At 34.6% G+C, this 15,335-nt stretch overlaps 1 protein-coding gene, 1 pseudogene and 2 gene segments (V, D, J or C); 3 read left to right on the top strand and 1 right to left on the bottom strand.

Moving 5' to 3' along the window:
* The first annotated feature begins 962 nt into the window (after positions 1-962).
* LOC122821990 lies at positions 963-1,425 on the top strand. The segment is given in 2 exon segments: positions 963-1,011; positions 1,088-1,425. Coding segments are annotated over 2 exon segments (387 nt in total).
* Positions 1,426-3,205: 1,780 nt separating this feature from the next.
* On the bottom strand, positions 3,206-3,705 carry LOC122821989 (annotated as a pseudogene).
* A 924-nt stretch (positions 3,706-4,629) lies between these two features.
* On the top strand, positions 4,630-10,549 carry LOC122821882 (immunoglobulin lambda-1 light chain-like). Its single transcript, XM_044100179.1, has 4 exons — positions 4,630-4,701; positions 4,794-5,116; positions 9,221-9,254; positions 10,079-10,549. The coding sequence occupies exons 1-4, from the start codon at positions 4,662-4,664 to the stop codon at positions 10,402-10,404; spliced, it is 723 nt and encodes a 240-aa protein (XP_043956114.1). The 5' UTR covers positions 4,630-4,661; the 3' UTR covers positions 10,405-10,549.
* Positions 10,550-12,409: 1,860 nt separating this feature from the next.
* Positions 12,410-12,921, top strand: LOC122821988. The segment is given in 2 exon segments: positions 12,410-12,507; positions 12,584-12,921. Coding segments are annotated over 2 exon segments (387 nt in total).
* Positions 12,922-15,335: the final 2,414 nt, after the last annotated feature.

The raw sequence follows: 15,335 nt of genomic DNA, 5'->3' as shown, positions 1-15,335 counted from the left end.
AATTGTTCATTGTGATTTTGTGTTGGACATATAAAATGGTTTTGGTAAACAGATGTCACTAACACTTTAACCTTTACAGCATCTGGAATGATCAATCCTCGCTTGAGACTTGTGTTTAGTTGATTTCAATTTTTCACTTTAAAAAGTGATAAAAGTATTAAAAAAATAAACATCACTTTTTACTGACATAAAACTCATAGAACTTTTGTAGAAAATGAATCTTTAAATCATTGTAAATTTGAATTATAGGTATCATGACCATTAACTATTAATAAAAGACATGCAATGTCTTAAATGTTACATTTGGTTGTGATCTTATTAGCTTACATTTATTTTAGTTATTTGTAGTAACATGAACAGTAAATAGGTGACTTGTACTTAAGTATGTTTATAAATGGGTACCTGAGTCCATTTGAGGAAAAGTTGATGGATGTTTTTGATTCTGATTGCTATGAATGATAAAATTTAAAATGAAAGCAAAGTAAATGGTTAAAAACCACAACTACTTTCTTACTAACACTTTCATATTGAGAAAGATTTCAATTTGTCTTTATCTTTCTGTTAAAGAAAGGTAAGGTTATTTGTATAGCACATTTCAGCAATAGGCTATGCAATTTACATGATAAAAACATACAACTCTAAAGAAGCAAGAAAGATATTTTCTCAAATGTCATCAAAATCATCATTATAAAACTTTGGAGTTAAGACAAGAATTCATCTGTTAATAGCATAAATGATGTCAGTTGTTTCCAAGAAGAAAATTCATTTTTTTAACATATTAGAGTCCAGAAAGTCATCAAAACCACAAAAGTCTAAAGCTCCTCCTCCTGTCTCTTCCTCTAAGTATCAGTGTTGTATTAAATGCCTCCTTCAGCATCTCCTCTCCTCATCCTCTAAACTCATCTATCAGCAAAAAGGTCTCTTTCTAAGGTCTAAGGTCATTCTCAGCACATAGTGACAACATGCTGGGGATCCTCGGCACTCTTATCACTGTTCTAACATGTATGAAAGGTAACTTACTGCAGACTGGAGTTCATTCATCAGACTGTGTGTTACTGTTGACTTCATGTCATCTTGTTATTTCCAGGTGTGAGAGGAGCGACTGTGGTGACACAGACACCTCCTGTTGTGACAGTGAGGAAAGGAGAAACGGCCACCATGGACTGTAACCTGGGGAGTGTTACTGACCAGAGTGCCCGATGGTACAGACAGATCCCAGGAGAAGTTCCTCTATATATGCTTCGAGTTCGTCATGACTGGAGTAAACCCGAATATGACACTGGGTTCCCCTCTTCACGACACACGGCAACTCATCAGTCAACATCAGATTACCGTTTGCATATCAGCAGTGTGGAGGAAGGAGATTCTGCAGTTTATTACTGTAGCACATGGGATAGCTCTGCTAAAGAGTGGGTATCACAGTGATTCACAGTGTGACAAAAACCTCCTCAATAACACTTCTGCTTTTGCTCTCACTGAGATGCATGGACAGACAATGTAGCCACCAGCAAGAGTTTCAGTCAGCACATCATTATTTGTCAGTATCTGCACTATAATCTTTTTTCTACAACTGAATAAAATTAGCAGATATTACAATTTATTTACAATAATATTAACACAAATTGCCCTAGTTTGTACAGACAGAGCCCAGCAAAGTTTCTACCTGTGTTTTACCCAAATATGACACTGGTTCCCATCTCAAGAACACACATCCAGTATCGGTCACCAGATTATTGTTTGATTATCTGAAGTATGGAAGAAGAAAGGAATTTACTAATGAAAAACTGAGGACACTTCTGTCAATGAGAATTGAAGTGATTCAAACCAACATCTTGAATTAAATAGAAACAGTTTTAATAATATCAACACTGGGTTTTGAGATTTTACATCACCAAAGGTAATAAAAATCATATTCAAAAAATAAACAAATTCAACTTATTAATACTGTGTTTATTATCAAAGGCCATTACATGAAATGTGTTTTCCCAATTGCTAAGAATTAATCTCTAGAAAAAGTAATCTGATGTCATTCATATAAATGTGACCAAACATTTTTTTAAATAATGATTCATAAATATTCTAATTTTAAGTTTTGTAATGTTATGAACAGTTTGAAACACAGAATTATCATGGAAGTATTGTAGTAAACAGTTATTATTATAAGCACATGACAAAACAAGCAAATTTTAGTAGTGGAGAAACTTCTCATCTTAGATCTGTAAAGAAAAGGAGAAGATCAGACAGAGTATTTGAACTTAATATGAAAGTGTTTATTAAAAAGCAATGTAGAAGTGGAGGTTATTGAAAACATCTAAACAATATAAAAGAAAAAAACGTAAACAAGGCAAACATATTGTGAAACAGCTTTAAATCTTTGCCATGCGATGTTGTTGATAGAAGCTAAACACAACTGCCTCAATCATAAATGAAATATTTCCTTTTCATTTCATAATTTGAAGAAACAAAAAACACGATTTAATTCATTGTAATCTAAAACGTTTTTGTAACAGAGTAAGATTGAGCCTTAAATTTGAACTAAAAACAGAGGAGAATATTAATTAATAAGAATCTGGTTTAGTGGTGTAAAATACTTTAAAGAAAAGATGAAACTGAATTTTCATCTCCTGTCAATGAAGCATCATCTATCTACATCTCATTCTCTGTTCTCACAGGATGCAGCTGCAGACATCATCTCCATGATTAAACTTTCATGTAAATTAAGAACTTAAGTTTCAACGGTATTTGGAACTTTCAACATGTAACTTAATGATAACATAATCTCTGTTCCAGATATTAAATTATCATTAAGGAATTTTGATAAAATCTTCATAAAACATATTTTAGACTGTTTTTTTTCTTGACCTTTAACATATTTTCTGTTTATTTTATTGGTTAATATCTATTGTTAGTCAGTTTTAATGTGAGCTTAAGATTTGTGCAATATCTATTTTTTTTTAGATTTGTGACATGTAAGAAATATTTGTTATTATACTGTTTAAGTAAGATTAAGTAAATAATTTTGTAGACAAAATGTAATACTTGCTGGTTTAATTTATTAATAAAAAACACTTTAAAGAGTTTAAATGCTGAAAAAATATATACGCTGTGTGTTGGATGAAGTTATTGCTGGAGGCTCCACTTGGTTTTTGTATTAGGGAGAGAAAAAGCAGAAGTGTTATTGAGGAGGTTTTTGTCACACTGTGAATCACTGTGATACCAACTCTTTAGCAGAGTCATCCCATGTGCTACAGTAATAAACTGCAGAATCTCCTTCCTCCACACTGCTGATATGCAAACGGTAATCTGATGTTGACTGATGAGTGGATGTGTGTCTTGTAGAAGGAAACCCAGTCTCATATTTTGGTTCACTCCAGCCATGATAAAACCTGAGCATATATATAGAGGAACTTCTCCTGGGATCTGTCTGTACCATCGGGCACCGCTGCCAGTAACACTCCCTAGGTTACAGTCCATGGTGGCCGTTTCTCCTTTCCTCACTGTCACAACAGGAGGCGTCTGTGTCACCACCGTCACACCACTCACACCTGGAAACAATGAAATGACAGTTAAAATATGGATAATGTCTGATGATTCCATCATGAGATCTCGTCTTACATGTTAGAGCAGTGATAAGAGCGCAGAGGGTCACCAGCATGATGTCAGTGTGAGCTGAGATTAATGTTGGAGTTGTAAAGTGACTTTACTGCCGACAGATGAGAGTTTAGAAGATGAAGAGGAGGTGCTGAAGGAGGCATTTAATATCAGACTGAAGGAGGGAGGAGGAGCTTTAGGTATGTACAGGTCATACTTAAATGTTTCAGTATGAAAATATATCTCTTACTGTGACAGTGTGGAACTTTGCAACTTTGTATCATTGAGTCCAAATGTCCTATCCAAAATTAGAGATCAATAATTGTGTTTATGTATGTGTTTGACATGCATTTTTTTTTTTTTTTGCCATGTTAAATTCTAAAATACACAGAAATGACAAAAAGTAGAATATTTATATTCAGATGAAAGTGGATTTCATCCTCACTTTTCTGCCAGGTTCAATAATTTATCTGATGTTAGGAAAATTACATAAGGAAATATCATCAGTTCACAAACACAATTAGAAATAACTTAGAAAGGGATAGGATTAATGAATACTACATATTCTCATATATGAATTGCTCATATCATTGTAATATTTGTTGCCAGTAATTTAAGTTTAAGTCATGGATTTAATCCAATTTAAAGATAAAATTCTACACAAGCAATGCTGACAATCAAGCAAACTTGAGCAAGCAATAAATGATCACTTTCAATCTTTCATCACATCACTCCAATATGCTTGAAATCTAAACATCTACATGTGGAGCAAGTTAAAACCATTAAGAAAAAGCAGACTGCTTCACTGATACAAGACCAGTATGGACTCTTTGATTTCCTTTCAAAGTCCAAAAATAATGTCAGCAGTGAACATATGTTTAAACCACGTCAAATACTTCTGTTTACCAAAGATGTAAACTGAAAAACACTTCAATACAGCATTTAGCAGTCTCCTCCTCCTGTCAGTCCCTCTCATTTTCAGTCACATATTAAAGGACTCCTTCAGCATCTCCTCTCCTCATCCTCTGAATTCTCATCTGTTAGCAGTAAGTTCAAATAACACTGACATCATGCTGGGGACCCTCTTCACTCTCATCACTGCTCTGACATGTAAGGAGGATGACTTACTGCAAATTGGAGCCACTGTTAGATTACTCAGTCTGTGTGTTTCTTTTGACTTCATATCATCTTGTTGTTTGCAGGTGTGAGCGGAGCGACGGTGCTGACACAGAAGCCTCCAATTGTAACAGTGAGAAAAGGAGAGACAGCCACCATGGACTGTAACCTGGGGAGCGTTGATAATACTGTTTATTGGTACAAACAGATTCCAGGTGGAGCTCCACAGTGGGTGCTGTATTTCCATCGTAGCCATAGTGCACCAAGCTATGGTTCTGGGTTTTCATCTCCAAGGTTCACATCAACTCATCGGTCCACAACAGATTATCGTTTAATCATCAACAATGTAGAAGAGCAAGACTCTGCAGTTTATTACTGCAAAACATGGGACAACTCTGCAAAGGAGTTCGTACACAGTGATTTATACCATGACAAAAACCTCAACACAAACACTTCTGCTTTTTGACAAATGGTGAACTGCTGGAGTGAAGAATAATAAGGGAATCCGTTCTTTATTTTTTACAGTTACAGTCTTTATGATATATTTGTTAAAATTATATAATCACAATTTTGTTTAACATTTAAAGTTTTATAAAATAAAAAACATTAATAATTTTGTCACTACTGATAGAAAATCTACCAACTGTAAGCTTTAACTTCTAATGTACTGATTTTTAGTCTTACCTTTCCTATATTATTTTTATAAGTACAAATCTCCTTGAAAGATTCTGTAAATATCATTATTGAGTCAGAGCACAAATAAAAATGGTTTTATTATTTGTATTTTTGCCACAACAAAGAGTTCTCACAATAAGACAATGCAGAGATACTTTTCATACATTGACATATGAAATATGTTAGCAACAAGTCCCTGGTTACTGTCTATGATGACTGACTTTCTTTTCCTCACTGTCACAACAGGAGGATTCTGCATCACCACAGTTCTTGGTAAAGTGAAAATAAATTTTGGAACTTTCACAGCTGTCAAACCTTTTTTGTGTAACCATGATGGAATACAAATCACAATATCTATCCTAAAAACTAGTAAATTTCTACCAAATTAAATGTCAATTACTGTTATTTTTTTTATATAGGATTAGAAGTATAAACTGAGGCCCACAGGACATTGGATGTTACAGCCTAACAGTCAATGTTGGGCCTCTTAATGTTTCTAAGGCTTTGCATTGCTCCTATTTTATATGGTGATAAATATTCTTATTTTAAGTTATGTAATGTTATGAACAGTTTTAAACAGAATTATCATGGAAGTATTGTAATAAACTGTTATTATTATAAGCACATGACAAAACAAGCGAATTTTGGGAGTGGAGAAACTTCTCGTCTTAGATCTGTAAAGCAAAGAAGAAGAACAGGCAGAGTATTTGAACTTCATATGAAAGTGCTTATTACAAAGCAATGTAGAAGTGGAGGTTATTGAAAACATCTAAACACTATAAAAGAAAAAACAGTAAACAAGATAAACAAATTGCGAAACAGCTTTAAATTTTTACCATGCGATGTTGTTGATAGAAGCTACGGTGAGGAAAGGAGGCAGAAACTGTACAAACCCACATTATAACAGTCCTCATATGAACATAAACCAGTCACTTCATTTTGAACTCTTGCTTCAGAAATCCGAGTCATAACAAATTTAGTTCATAAACATAAAATATGTTAAACTGTTGGTCTCCTTTACTTTTTATTTCAGATGTCAGGTTTTCAACTCACCTTATTTAAACCCTGAGCCAAATAGACCCACATACAGTAACCTTAAAAAATGGAAATCAGATCTTTAGTTCTTACCATAGAAGTTTGTTCTGGTTGGATTTTTACCAAAACAGACTGATGATGCAGAACTGGACTGAGAATTAAATGGCAGCAGGTCTTCATGTGTGTTGGACTGCTCACCCTCTATCAGGCTGGGACATCCTCTATAGACATGGTGCTCTGGAAATCAAGAATACAGTAAAATAAAAAATATTGAATTTGCTAACCAACTTAAGTAACCTTTCTTAGTAAATTTAAACAACACCTCAATAATATTTATTGAGGTGTCTTATACAATCCTTGAACAACAAAATTGACCTTAATTTAAGTTCTAATGATGGACACAAGTGGTGTGTATTCACTGTATTAGTATATCTAATGCTCACACAACCAGAAAACAATATTTTTTAAATAAATTATAAAATCTAACCCATGACTTTTTCTTTTTGACCAAAGACTAGTTTAATAGTTTAAGTAGTTAAGTTCTAACAATAAACTACTTATCTTTAGAGTTATACAATAAGTCAAGATGACTACATGCAAAAGTAATGCTCCTCCTCCTGCCAGTCCCTCTTATTTTCACTCATGTATTAAATGTTTCCTCCAACACCTCCTCTCCTCATCCACTAAACTCATCTGTCAGCAGAAAGATCATTTTACATCTTTGAATCACACACTGAGACCATGCTGGGGATATTCTTCACTCTCTTCATTGCTCTAACATGTAAGGAGGATGACTTACTGCAGATTGGACTTAATGCTGGATTAATCAATCTTTGGGTTTATCTTAACTTCATGTCATCTTGTTTGCAGGTGTGAGCGGTGTGACGGTTTTGACACAGAAACCTCCAGTTCTGACAGTGAGGAAAGGAGAGACAGCCACCATGGACTGTAACCTGGGGAGCGTTAGTAACCATTACGCTCATTGGTACAAACAGATTCCAGGTGGAGCTCCACAGTGGGTGCTGTCTTTCTATCATAGCTGGGATTCACCAGGCTATGGTTCTGGGTTTTCATCTCCAAGGTTCACATCAACTCATCAGTCCACAACAGATTATCGTTTAATCATTAACAATGTAGAAGAGCAAGACTCTGCAGTTTATTACTGCAATACATGGGAAAACAGCAAGGCTGTATCACAGTGATTTATACCATGACAAAAACCTCAACACAAACACTTCTGCTTTTTGACAAATGGTGAACTGCTGGTGTGAAGAATAATAAAGTCATTCAATACATATTTTAACAGTTTCTGTCTTTATTATATATTTGTTAAAATTGTGAACTCCCTTGTTTAATGGTTGCCTTTTAAATATAAAACATAAATAACCACTCATACCAGATAGTAAGGTGACATGAACAAAATGTATTACAATTTTGCTGCTGCAGATCTTTTTAGGTCAAATTTGCTTTAAGCAGTTTAGTTTCTTTATGATATATATATAATAATACATGTTCATGGAATTTTATGTGGACTTCCAGATGTAAGTTTGAAAAGTCTGCTCAAGACTTCATGTCAGAGTTCTTAGTGGTTTCATTTGTGTTCAACATTTCTTGTGGTCCTCTGCATTTTTGAGGGTCCGGTTATGTCCTCCCTGTACAATTTGGAAAAAGTCAAAAGGGAATTGGGAAAAAAAAAGAAAAGAAAAAGGTACCATCAGTTTACCATCAGTTTATTTCACTTCTGTTCAGTTTCCATTTGAAGGTAGAAAAATAACCTGACTAGTAAAGGGCCAGAACAATGACAAACAATAATTCATATTCAATTATCAATTCAAATCAGTTTACCAGTAAACACTAATAAAATACACTCTTTAAATAACTAAACAAGCTGTTCAGAAAACAAATGGGATTTTCAGGATATACAATAAGTCTAAATATTTGATTCATGAATATCCTCCTCCTCTTCTCTTATCCTCAGGGTCTTTATAAGCCTCTGTTTCTCTCCTCCTTTCAGTCCAACCTGCTCACCTTTCAGCTACACAGAAAATAAGATTTACATCACAATCTGACAACATGCTGGGGATCGTCTGCAGTCTCATCACTGCTCTAACATGTGAGATTCTTCTCAGACTATTTCAGATGATACATTCAAACCTTTTGATTCAACTGTTTTTCTCCTTGTGTTGTCAGGTGTTGATGCAGCGATAACATTGACCCAGGATCCTGTTGTCACAGTCTCAGCAGGACAACAAGTTGTTCTAAGCTGCAACATTCAGAGATATGATGTAAATTATGTCATATGGTACAAACAAGTTCCCAGTGGAGTTCCTCAGTATGTTCTCCGTTTTCGGCACTATGACAGTTCACTTGACTTTGGAACAGGATTCTCTTCAGACCGATTCAACGCTAAATCATCATCAGACATTGATTATCAGTTCATTATTAAGCAGACAGAAGCAGGAGACTCTGCTCTGTATTTCTGTCAGACATGGGATGACTCTGCAGATGAAGTTGTATCACAATGATTCACAGTGTGACAAAAACCCAAACACCCAAACTGATCAAATATCTGAACATTAAACAGTTCACAACACACATTTGTTACTATAAATCATACTGCCACTGTTTAAACATGTCCACAGAGACCAAAGTGAGTTAGTGTTTTCTAATAAAAGCAGAATGATGAAGAGACTGAGATGTTTTCAGTGAAAGTTGCTCACAGCAGGATGTTTCACTTCCACTCCGTCATCAGAAACAATGAGAAGGTTTTTGTACGACGATGTATACAAACTGAATCACTGTGGTATTCGGAGCGGGAACCAAGCTGATTGTCACAGGTAAGGATTTGTTTAAATACTTTGAAGTGAGACCTTTTTTGTACTTTTACATTTTCCCCAATTTTTTTTAAGTTCTTGTTTTTTTTGTTTGTTTGTTTGTTTTGTTTTTTTTACAACAAAGTATTTTCATGTAGACTATGAAAAAGATTGTCACTTATAGCCATGTAAAATCTGCTTTCCAAAGTAAATTTTCCAAATCCAAATTTGTCAGTTTTGTAAGACAGTTGTGCTCCTCATTGAGACTCTTATTGCAAATGTAGTTACTGTAAAACTGACCATTAATTCACATGTAGTCTTCTCCTAGGTTTTTCTTTGTTTGCAGTGAATTCCATGTTTTATTTGATCTCTCCTGTAAATAAATGGCAGTAAAATGTTAATTATATTAATTTATGTAAATATTTACTTTTTTATACTTTCTAAATAAAAAAATATTTAGAAAAACAAAGCTGCATGCAAATATAATCCACAAACTAATAATCATCATAAAAATAATTCCCCAGTCTTTCATAAATAATGCAGATTTTCATATTTTGTGTCTTGCTCTTGTTTATGTTCTTTGTATTATTGGTTTGATGCTATTCATTATTGTTATATCATTATCAGAAACCTTCAAACAAATCTGATGAATCCATCTCAAAGACCCTGTGATGAATTACTTAGTTTTCCATCTGTTCTTAATATTTTCATTTGTTCAGTTGACTAAATACCATTTCATAGCTCACTATAGCCAAAATTTGTTCTTGTTCAATAATATCATCCAAGTAGTTCTTTGTTGTTGATTTAATTGTGTATTTATTTATTTATTTATCTTCATTTTCTTCCAGGCTCCACTCTCCCTCCTCCTGTCCTGACCGTTTTCCCTCCATCCAAGGCTGAGCTCCAGTCCAACAAAGCCACTCTGCTCTGTCTGTCCACTCAGTCTGGACCTTTTGCTGATGTGAACTGGTTGGTTGATGGGAGTCCAGTAAGCAGTGGGATCTCTACCAGCACTGCTGTTCAGAAACCAGACCAGACTTTCCACATCAGCAGTTCTCTGTCCATCCAGACATCAGACTGGAACGGGAACAAGGTTTACGCCTGTAAAGTGTCTTTGGGTTCTCAGACTGCAGAGAAAACCATCAACAAGTCAGGATGTCCTGCTGAAGAATAGCAGAAGATCTTAATCATCATTTATAATCTGCTTTTTATTCAGTTTATTCTTTACAAGACTTAGAAAACTTGCTTCTCTGTTCAGTGTGCTTGACAACTATTGTTCTCTTGGCTTTCTTTTTCATTAATAAACTGTGGAAATGTGAGTTCATGTGTATTTTTCCAGACATTAATAAGAGTAGCTGTAGCAAAGTAAAACATTTTGCCTCTAATGGGATGTTTGTGCTGTTAGCTGTGAAAGATACTAAAAAGTGTCCATACACCATACTTATTCATCTATTTTTATATTTTTACATTGTATGTTTTTTACTCAAATATTATTAAATATAGAAACATCATGAAGTTTCAAATATTTTGATTTTCCTTAAACATCAATATAACAGTCCAAAATATTAAAGATAGTCACATAATGTGTCACATAATGATGAGGGGGAAAAAAAAGATGAACACGTGGAACTGAGGGTCTTTTGTCCAAACCCGGTGAAGCATTACGACTCAGTCTCTTCTATTACAGGATGCACCTGCAGGCCTCCTCTGCTTTTTTTACCCAATATGTAAATATTAGACTAAAGTCTCAGAGGGAACACTCCCTGAGGTTTTAATCTTAACATGAAAACTTAATGAATCACAAGTTCAAACTTCAAATTTTAATTTTATGAAAGAAATATTTGAAAGTTAAATAAAAAAGCAAACATGCAACAACAATCTATATTGTTAAAACGATTTGATCAGATGTCATTACAGCTTCTCCTCCTGTCAATCATTCCAGATTCAGCATCATGTTGGACACCTCCTGCAGCTCCTCCTCTCCTCTTGCTTCTATATATTTGTTGTTTTATTGTTTGTGTTTTGACTCACTGCAAACTTCATACAGCATAAAATAAATATTTGTAGTTCAACAGATAGCTGAAACCTGAACTCTTGACCACAAGAGTTCAAGTTGTGGTCAGTTGGGCTCTATTCTTATTACAGGAAGTAATGAGAATGGAGGAGAGGTCAGTAACTGGATCCTTTGGAAGCAAATAGGGAGGAGTAGAAAGATGACAAAATATTAAAAATGCATTTCTGATCTGCTATGTATTTGACATAAATTATTTTTTAATTGCTCATTGTGATTTTGTGTTGGACATGTAAAATGGTTTGGTAACCAGATGTCACTAACACTGTAACCTTTACAGCATCTGGAATGATCAATCCTCCCTTGAGACTTGTGTTTAGTTGATTTAAATTTTTCACTTTAAAAAGTGATAAAAGCATTAAAAAAAATAAACATCACTTTTTACTGACATAAAACTCATAGAACTTTTGTAGAAAATGAATCTTTAAATCATTGTAAATTTGAATCATAGGGTTTTTGACCATTAACTATTATTAAAGGCATGCAAAGTCTTAAATGTTACATTTGGTTGTGATCTTATTAGCTTACATTTATTTTAGTTATTTGTAGTAACAAGAACAGTAAATAGGTGACTTGTACTTAAGTATGTTTATAAATGGGTACCTGAGTCTGTTTGAGGAAAAGTTGATGGATGTTTTTGATTCTGATTGCTATGAATGATAAAATTTAAAATGAAAGCAAAGTAAATGTTTAAAAACCACAACTACTTTCTTACTAACACTTTCATATTGAGAAAGATTTCAATTTGTCTTTATCTTTCTGTTAAAGAAAGGTAAGATTATTTGTATAGCACATTTCAGCAATAGGCTATTCAATTTACATGATAAAAACATACAACTCTAAAGAAGCAAGAAAGATATTTTCTCAAATGTCATCAAAATCATCATTATAAAACTTTGGAGTTAAGACAAGAATTAATCTGTTAATAGCATAAATGATGTCAGTTGTTTCCCAGAAGAATTTTATTTATTTTTTTACTTATTAGAGTCAAAAAGTCATCAAAGCCACAGAAGTCTAAAGCTCCTCCTCCTGTCTCTTCCTCTAAGGGTCAGTGTTGTATTAAATGCCTCCTTCAGCATCTCCTCTCCTCATCCTCTAAACTCATCTATCAGCAGAAAGGTCACTTTCTAAGGTCATTCTCAGCACACACTGACAACATGCTGGGGACCCTCGGCACTCTTATCACTGTTCTAACATGTATGAAAGGTAACTTACTGCAGACTGGAGTTCATTCATCAGACTGTGTGTTGCTGTTGACTTCATGTCATCTTGTTATTTCCAGGTGTGAGAGGAGCGACTGTGGTGACACAGACGCCTCCTGTTGTAACAGTGAGGAAAGGAGAAACGGCCACCATGGACTGTAACCTGGGGAGTGTTACTGGCAGCGCTGCCCGATGGTACAGACAGATCCCAGGAGAAGTTCCTCTATATATGCTCAGGTCTTATCATGGCTGGAGTGCACCCTCATATGACACTGGGTTCCCCTCTTCAAGACACACGGCAACTCATCAGTCAACATCAGATTACCGTTTGCATATCAGCAGTGTGGAGGAAGGAGATTCTGCAGTTTATTACTGTAAAACATGGGATGACTCTGCTAAAGAGTGGGTATCACAGTGATTCACAGTGTGACAAAAACCTCCTCAATAACACTTCTGCTTTTGCTCTCACTGAGATGCATGGACTGACAATGTAGCCACTAGCAAGAGTTTCAGTCAGCACATCATTATTTGTCAGTATCTGCACTATAATCTTTTTTTAACAAATGAATAAAATTAGCAGATATTACAATTTATTTACAATAATGTTAACACAAATTGCCCTAGTTTGTACAGACAAACATGACACTGGTTTCCATCTCAAGAACACACATCCAGTATCGGTCACCAGATTATTGTTTGATTATCAGAAGTCTGGAAGAAGAAAGAAATTCACTAATGAAAAACTGAGGACACCTCTGTGAATGATGTTTGAAGTGATTCAAACATTCAATATCTTGAATTAAATAGTACCAGTTTTAATAATCTTAACACTGGGTTTTGAGATTTTACATCACCAAAAGTAATTAAAAAACAAAAATAAATGCAAAAAAATTATATATAAATAATATAATATATTATTTGTATTTTTGCCACAACAAAGAATTCTCATAATAAGACACTCCAGATATACATTTCATACACATATATGAAAAGTGTTAGCAACAAATCCCTGGTTACAGTCTTTGATGACTGACTTTCTTTTCCTCACTGTCACAACAGGAGGATTCTGAATCACCACAGTTGTTGGTAAAGTGAAAAGAAATTTTGGAACGTTCACAGCTGTAAAACCTTTGTTCTGTAACCATGATGGAATACAAATCACAATAAATATTTCCTAACAACTAGTCAATTTCTATCAAATTAATTGTCATTTACTGTTATTTTTTTTTTACAGGGATAGAAATATAAACTGAGGCCCACAAGACATTGGATGTTACAGCCTAACAGTCGATGTTGGGCCTCTTAATGTTTCTATTGCATTGCATTGTTCCTATTTTCTATTTATGCATTGTTCCTTTCTTTCTTTTTTTTTTTTTACAAGAAAGTAGCTTAAGTTAAAGCTTAACAATCTGAAAATATTCCCAATCATAGTAAATACTATACAACACATGTTTTATTGAAATAAAGAAACAGCAGGTAGGAGAATGACAGGTTTTGTGAAGGAAGCCACCTCCTGGTACAACTAAAAACGTGATCATTCCACACACATTGGTATCATGTGTGGCATCACAATATCTTGCACTTGTTTCAACTCTTTCCTATATCTTTTAACCAGGTCATTTTGCCAAGCTTCCCCACCACATCTTTAAGATCACTAAGCTGCAAATAGGGGCCTCCCAGAGCAATAGATACAGACATTTTCAAAATGGCCAAGTTTTCAATAAATTTTATCAATTCTTTTCAAAGATGCTAAAAACTAAAAAATATCAAAAATAGATTTGATGAAAGCTCCTCCTCCTGTAACTTCTAAGTGTCATTGCTATATTAAATACCTCCTCCAGCACCTCCTCTTCGATCATCTGTCAGCAGTAAAGTCACTTTACACATTCCAAGATCATTCTTATCACACACTGACATCATGCTGGGGACCCTCTGTACACTCATCACTGCTCTAGCATGTAAGGGGAATGACTTGCAGCAGAAAGAAGCTGATGTTGGAGACATCAGTATGTGTTTCTCTTGACTTCATGTTATCTTGTTTTCAGGTGTGAATGGTGTGACGGTGGTGATACAGAAGCCTTCTGTTGTGACGGTGAGGAAAGGAGAGACAGCCACCATGGACTGTAACTCAGCTGTTGATGGACCACGTTTCTACAAACAGATCCCAGGAGGAATTCCTCAATTTGTTCTAAATTTTTATAAAGACTGGAGCTCTCCAAAGTTTGGTTCTGGTTTCTCTTCCCCCAAATTCACAGTTAATTGTGTGTTAAATGCAGATTATCGTTTTAGAATTAGCAATGTTGAAGAAGGAGATTCGGCAGTTTATTACTGTAGCACATGGGATGACTCTGCTAAAGAGTGGGTATCACAGTGATTCACACTGTTACAAAAACCTCCTCAATAACACTTCTGCTTTTGCTCTCACTGAGATGCATGGACTGACAATGTAGCCACCAGCAAGAGTTTCAGTCAACACATCGTTACTTGTTAGTATCTGCACTATAATCTTTTATCTACAAATGAATAAAGCTGGGAGATATTACAATTTATTTACCATAATGTTAACAAAAATTACCCTAGTTGGAAAAGACAGACCCTAGAAAAGTTCCTACCTGTGTTTTACCTAAATATGACTCCCATCTCAAGAACACACATCCAGTATCGGTCATCAGACTATTGTTTGATTGTCAGAAGTATGGAAGAAGAAAGAAATTTACGAATGAAAAACTGAGGACACCTCTGTCAATGAGAATTGAAGTGATTCAAACATTCAAAATCTTGAATTAAATAATACCGGTTTTAATGATCTCAACATTGGTTTTTGAGATTTTA

The sequence above is a fragment of the Gambusia affinis genome, linkage group LG19, assembly GCF_019740435.1.
Source record: "Gambusia affinis linkage group LG19, SWU_Gaff_1.0, whole genome shotgun sequence".
Lineage (NCBI taxonomy): Eukaryota > Metazoa > Chordata > Actinopteri > Cyprinodontiformes > Poeciliidae > Gambusia > Gambusia affinis.
The sequence above is the reverse complement of the archived record's forward strand: the minus strand, read 5'-3'. Positions and strand labels throughout refer to the sequence as shown.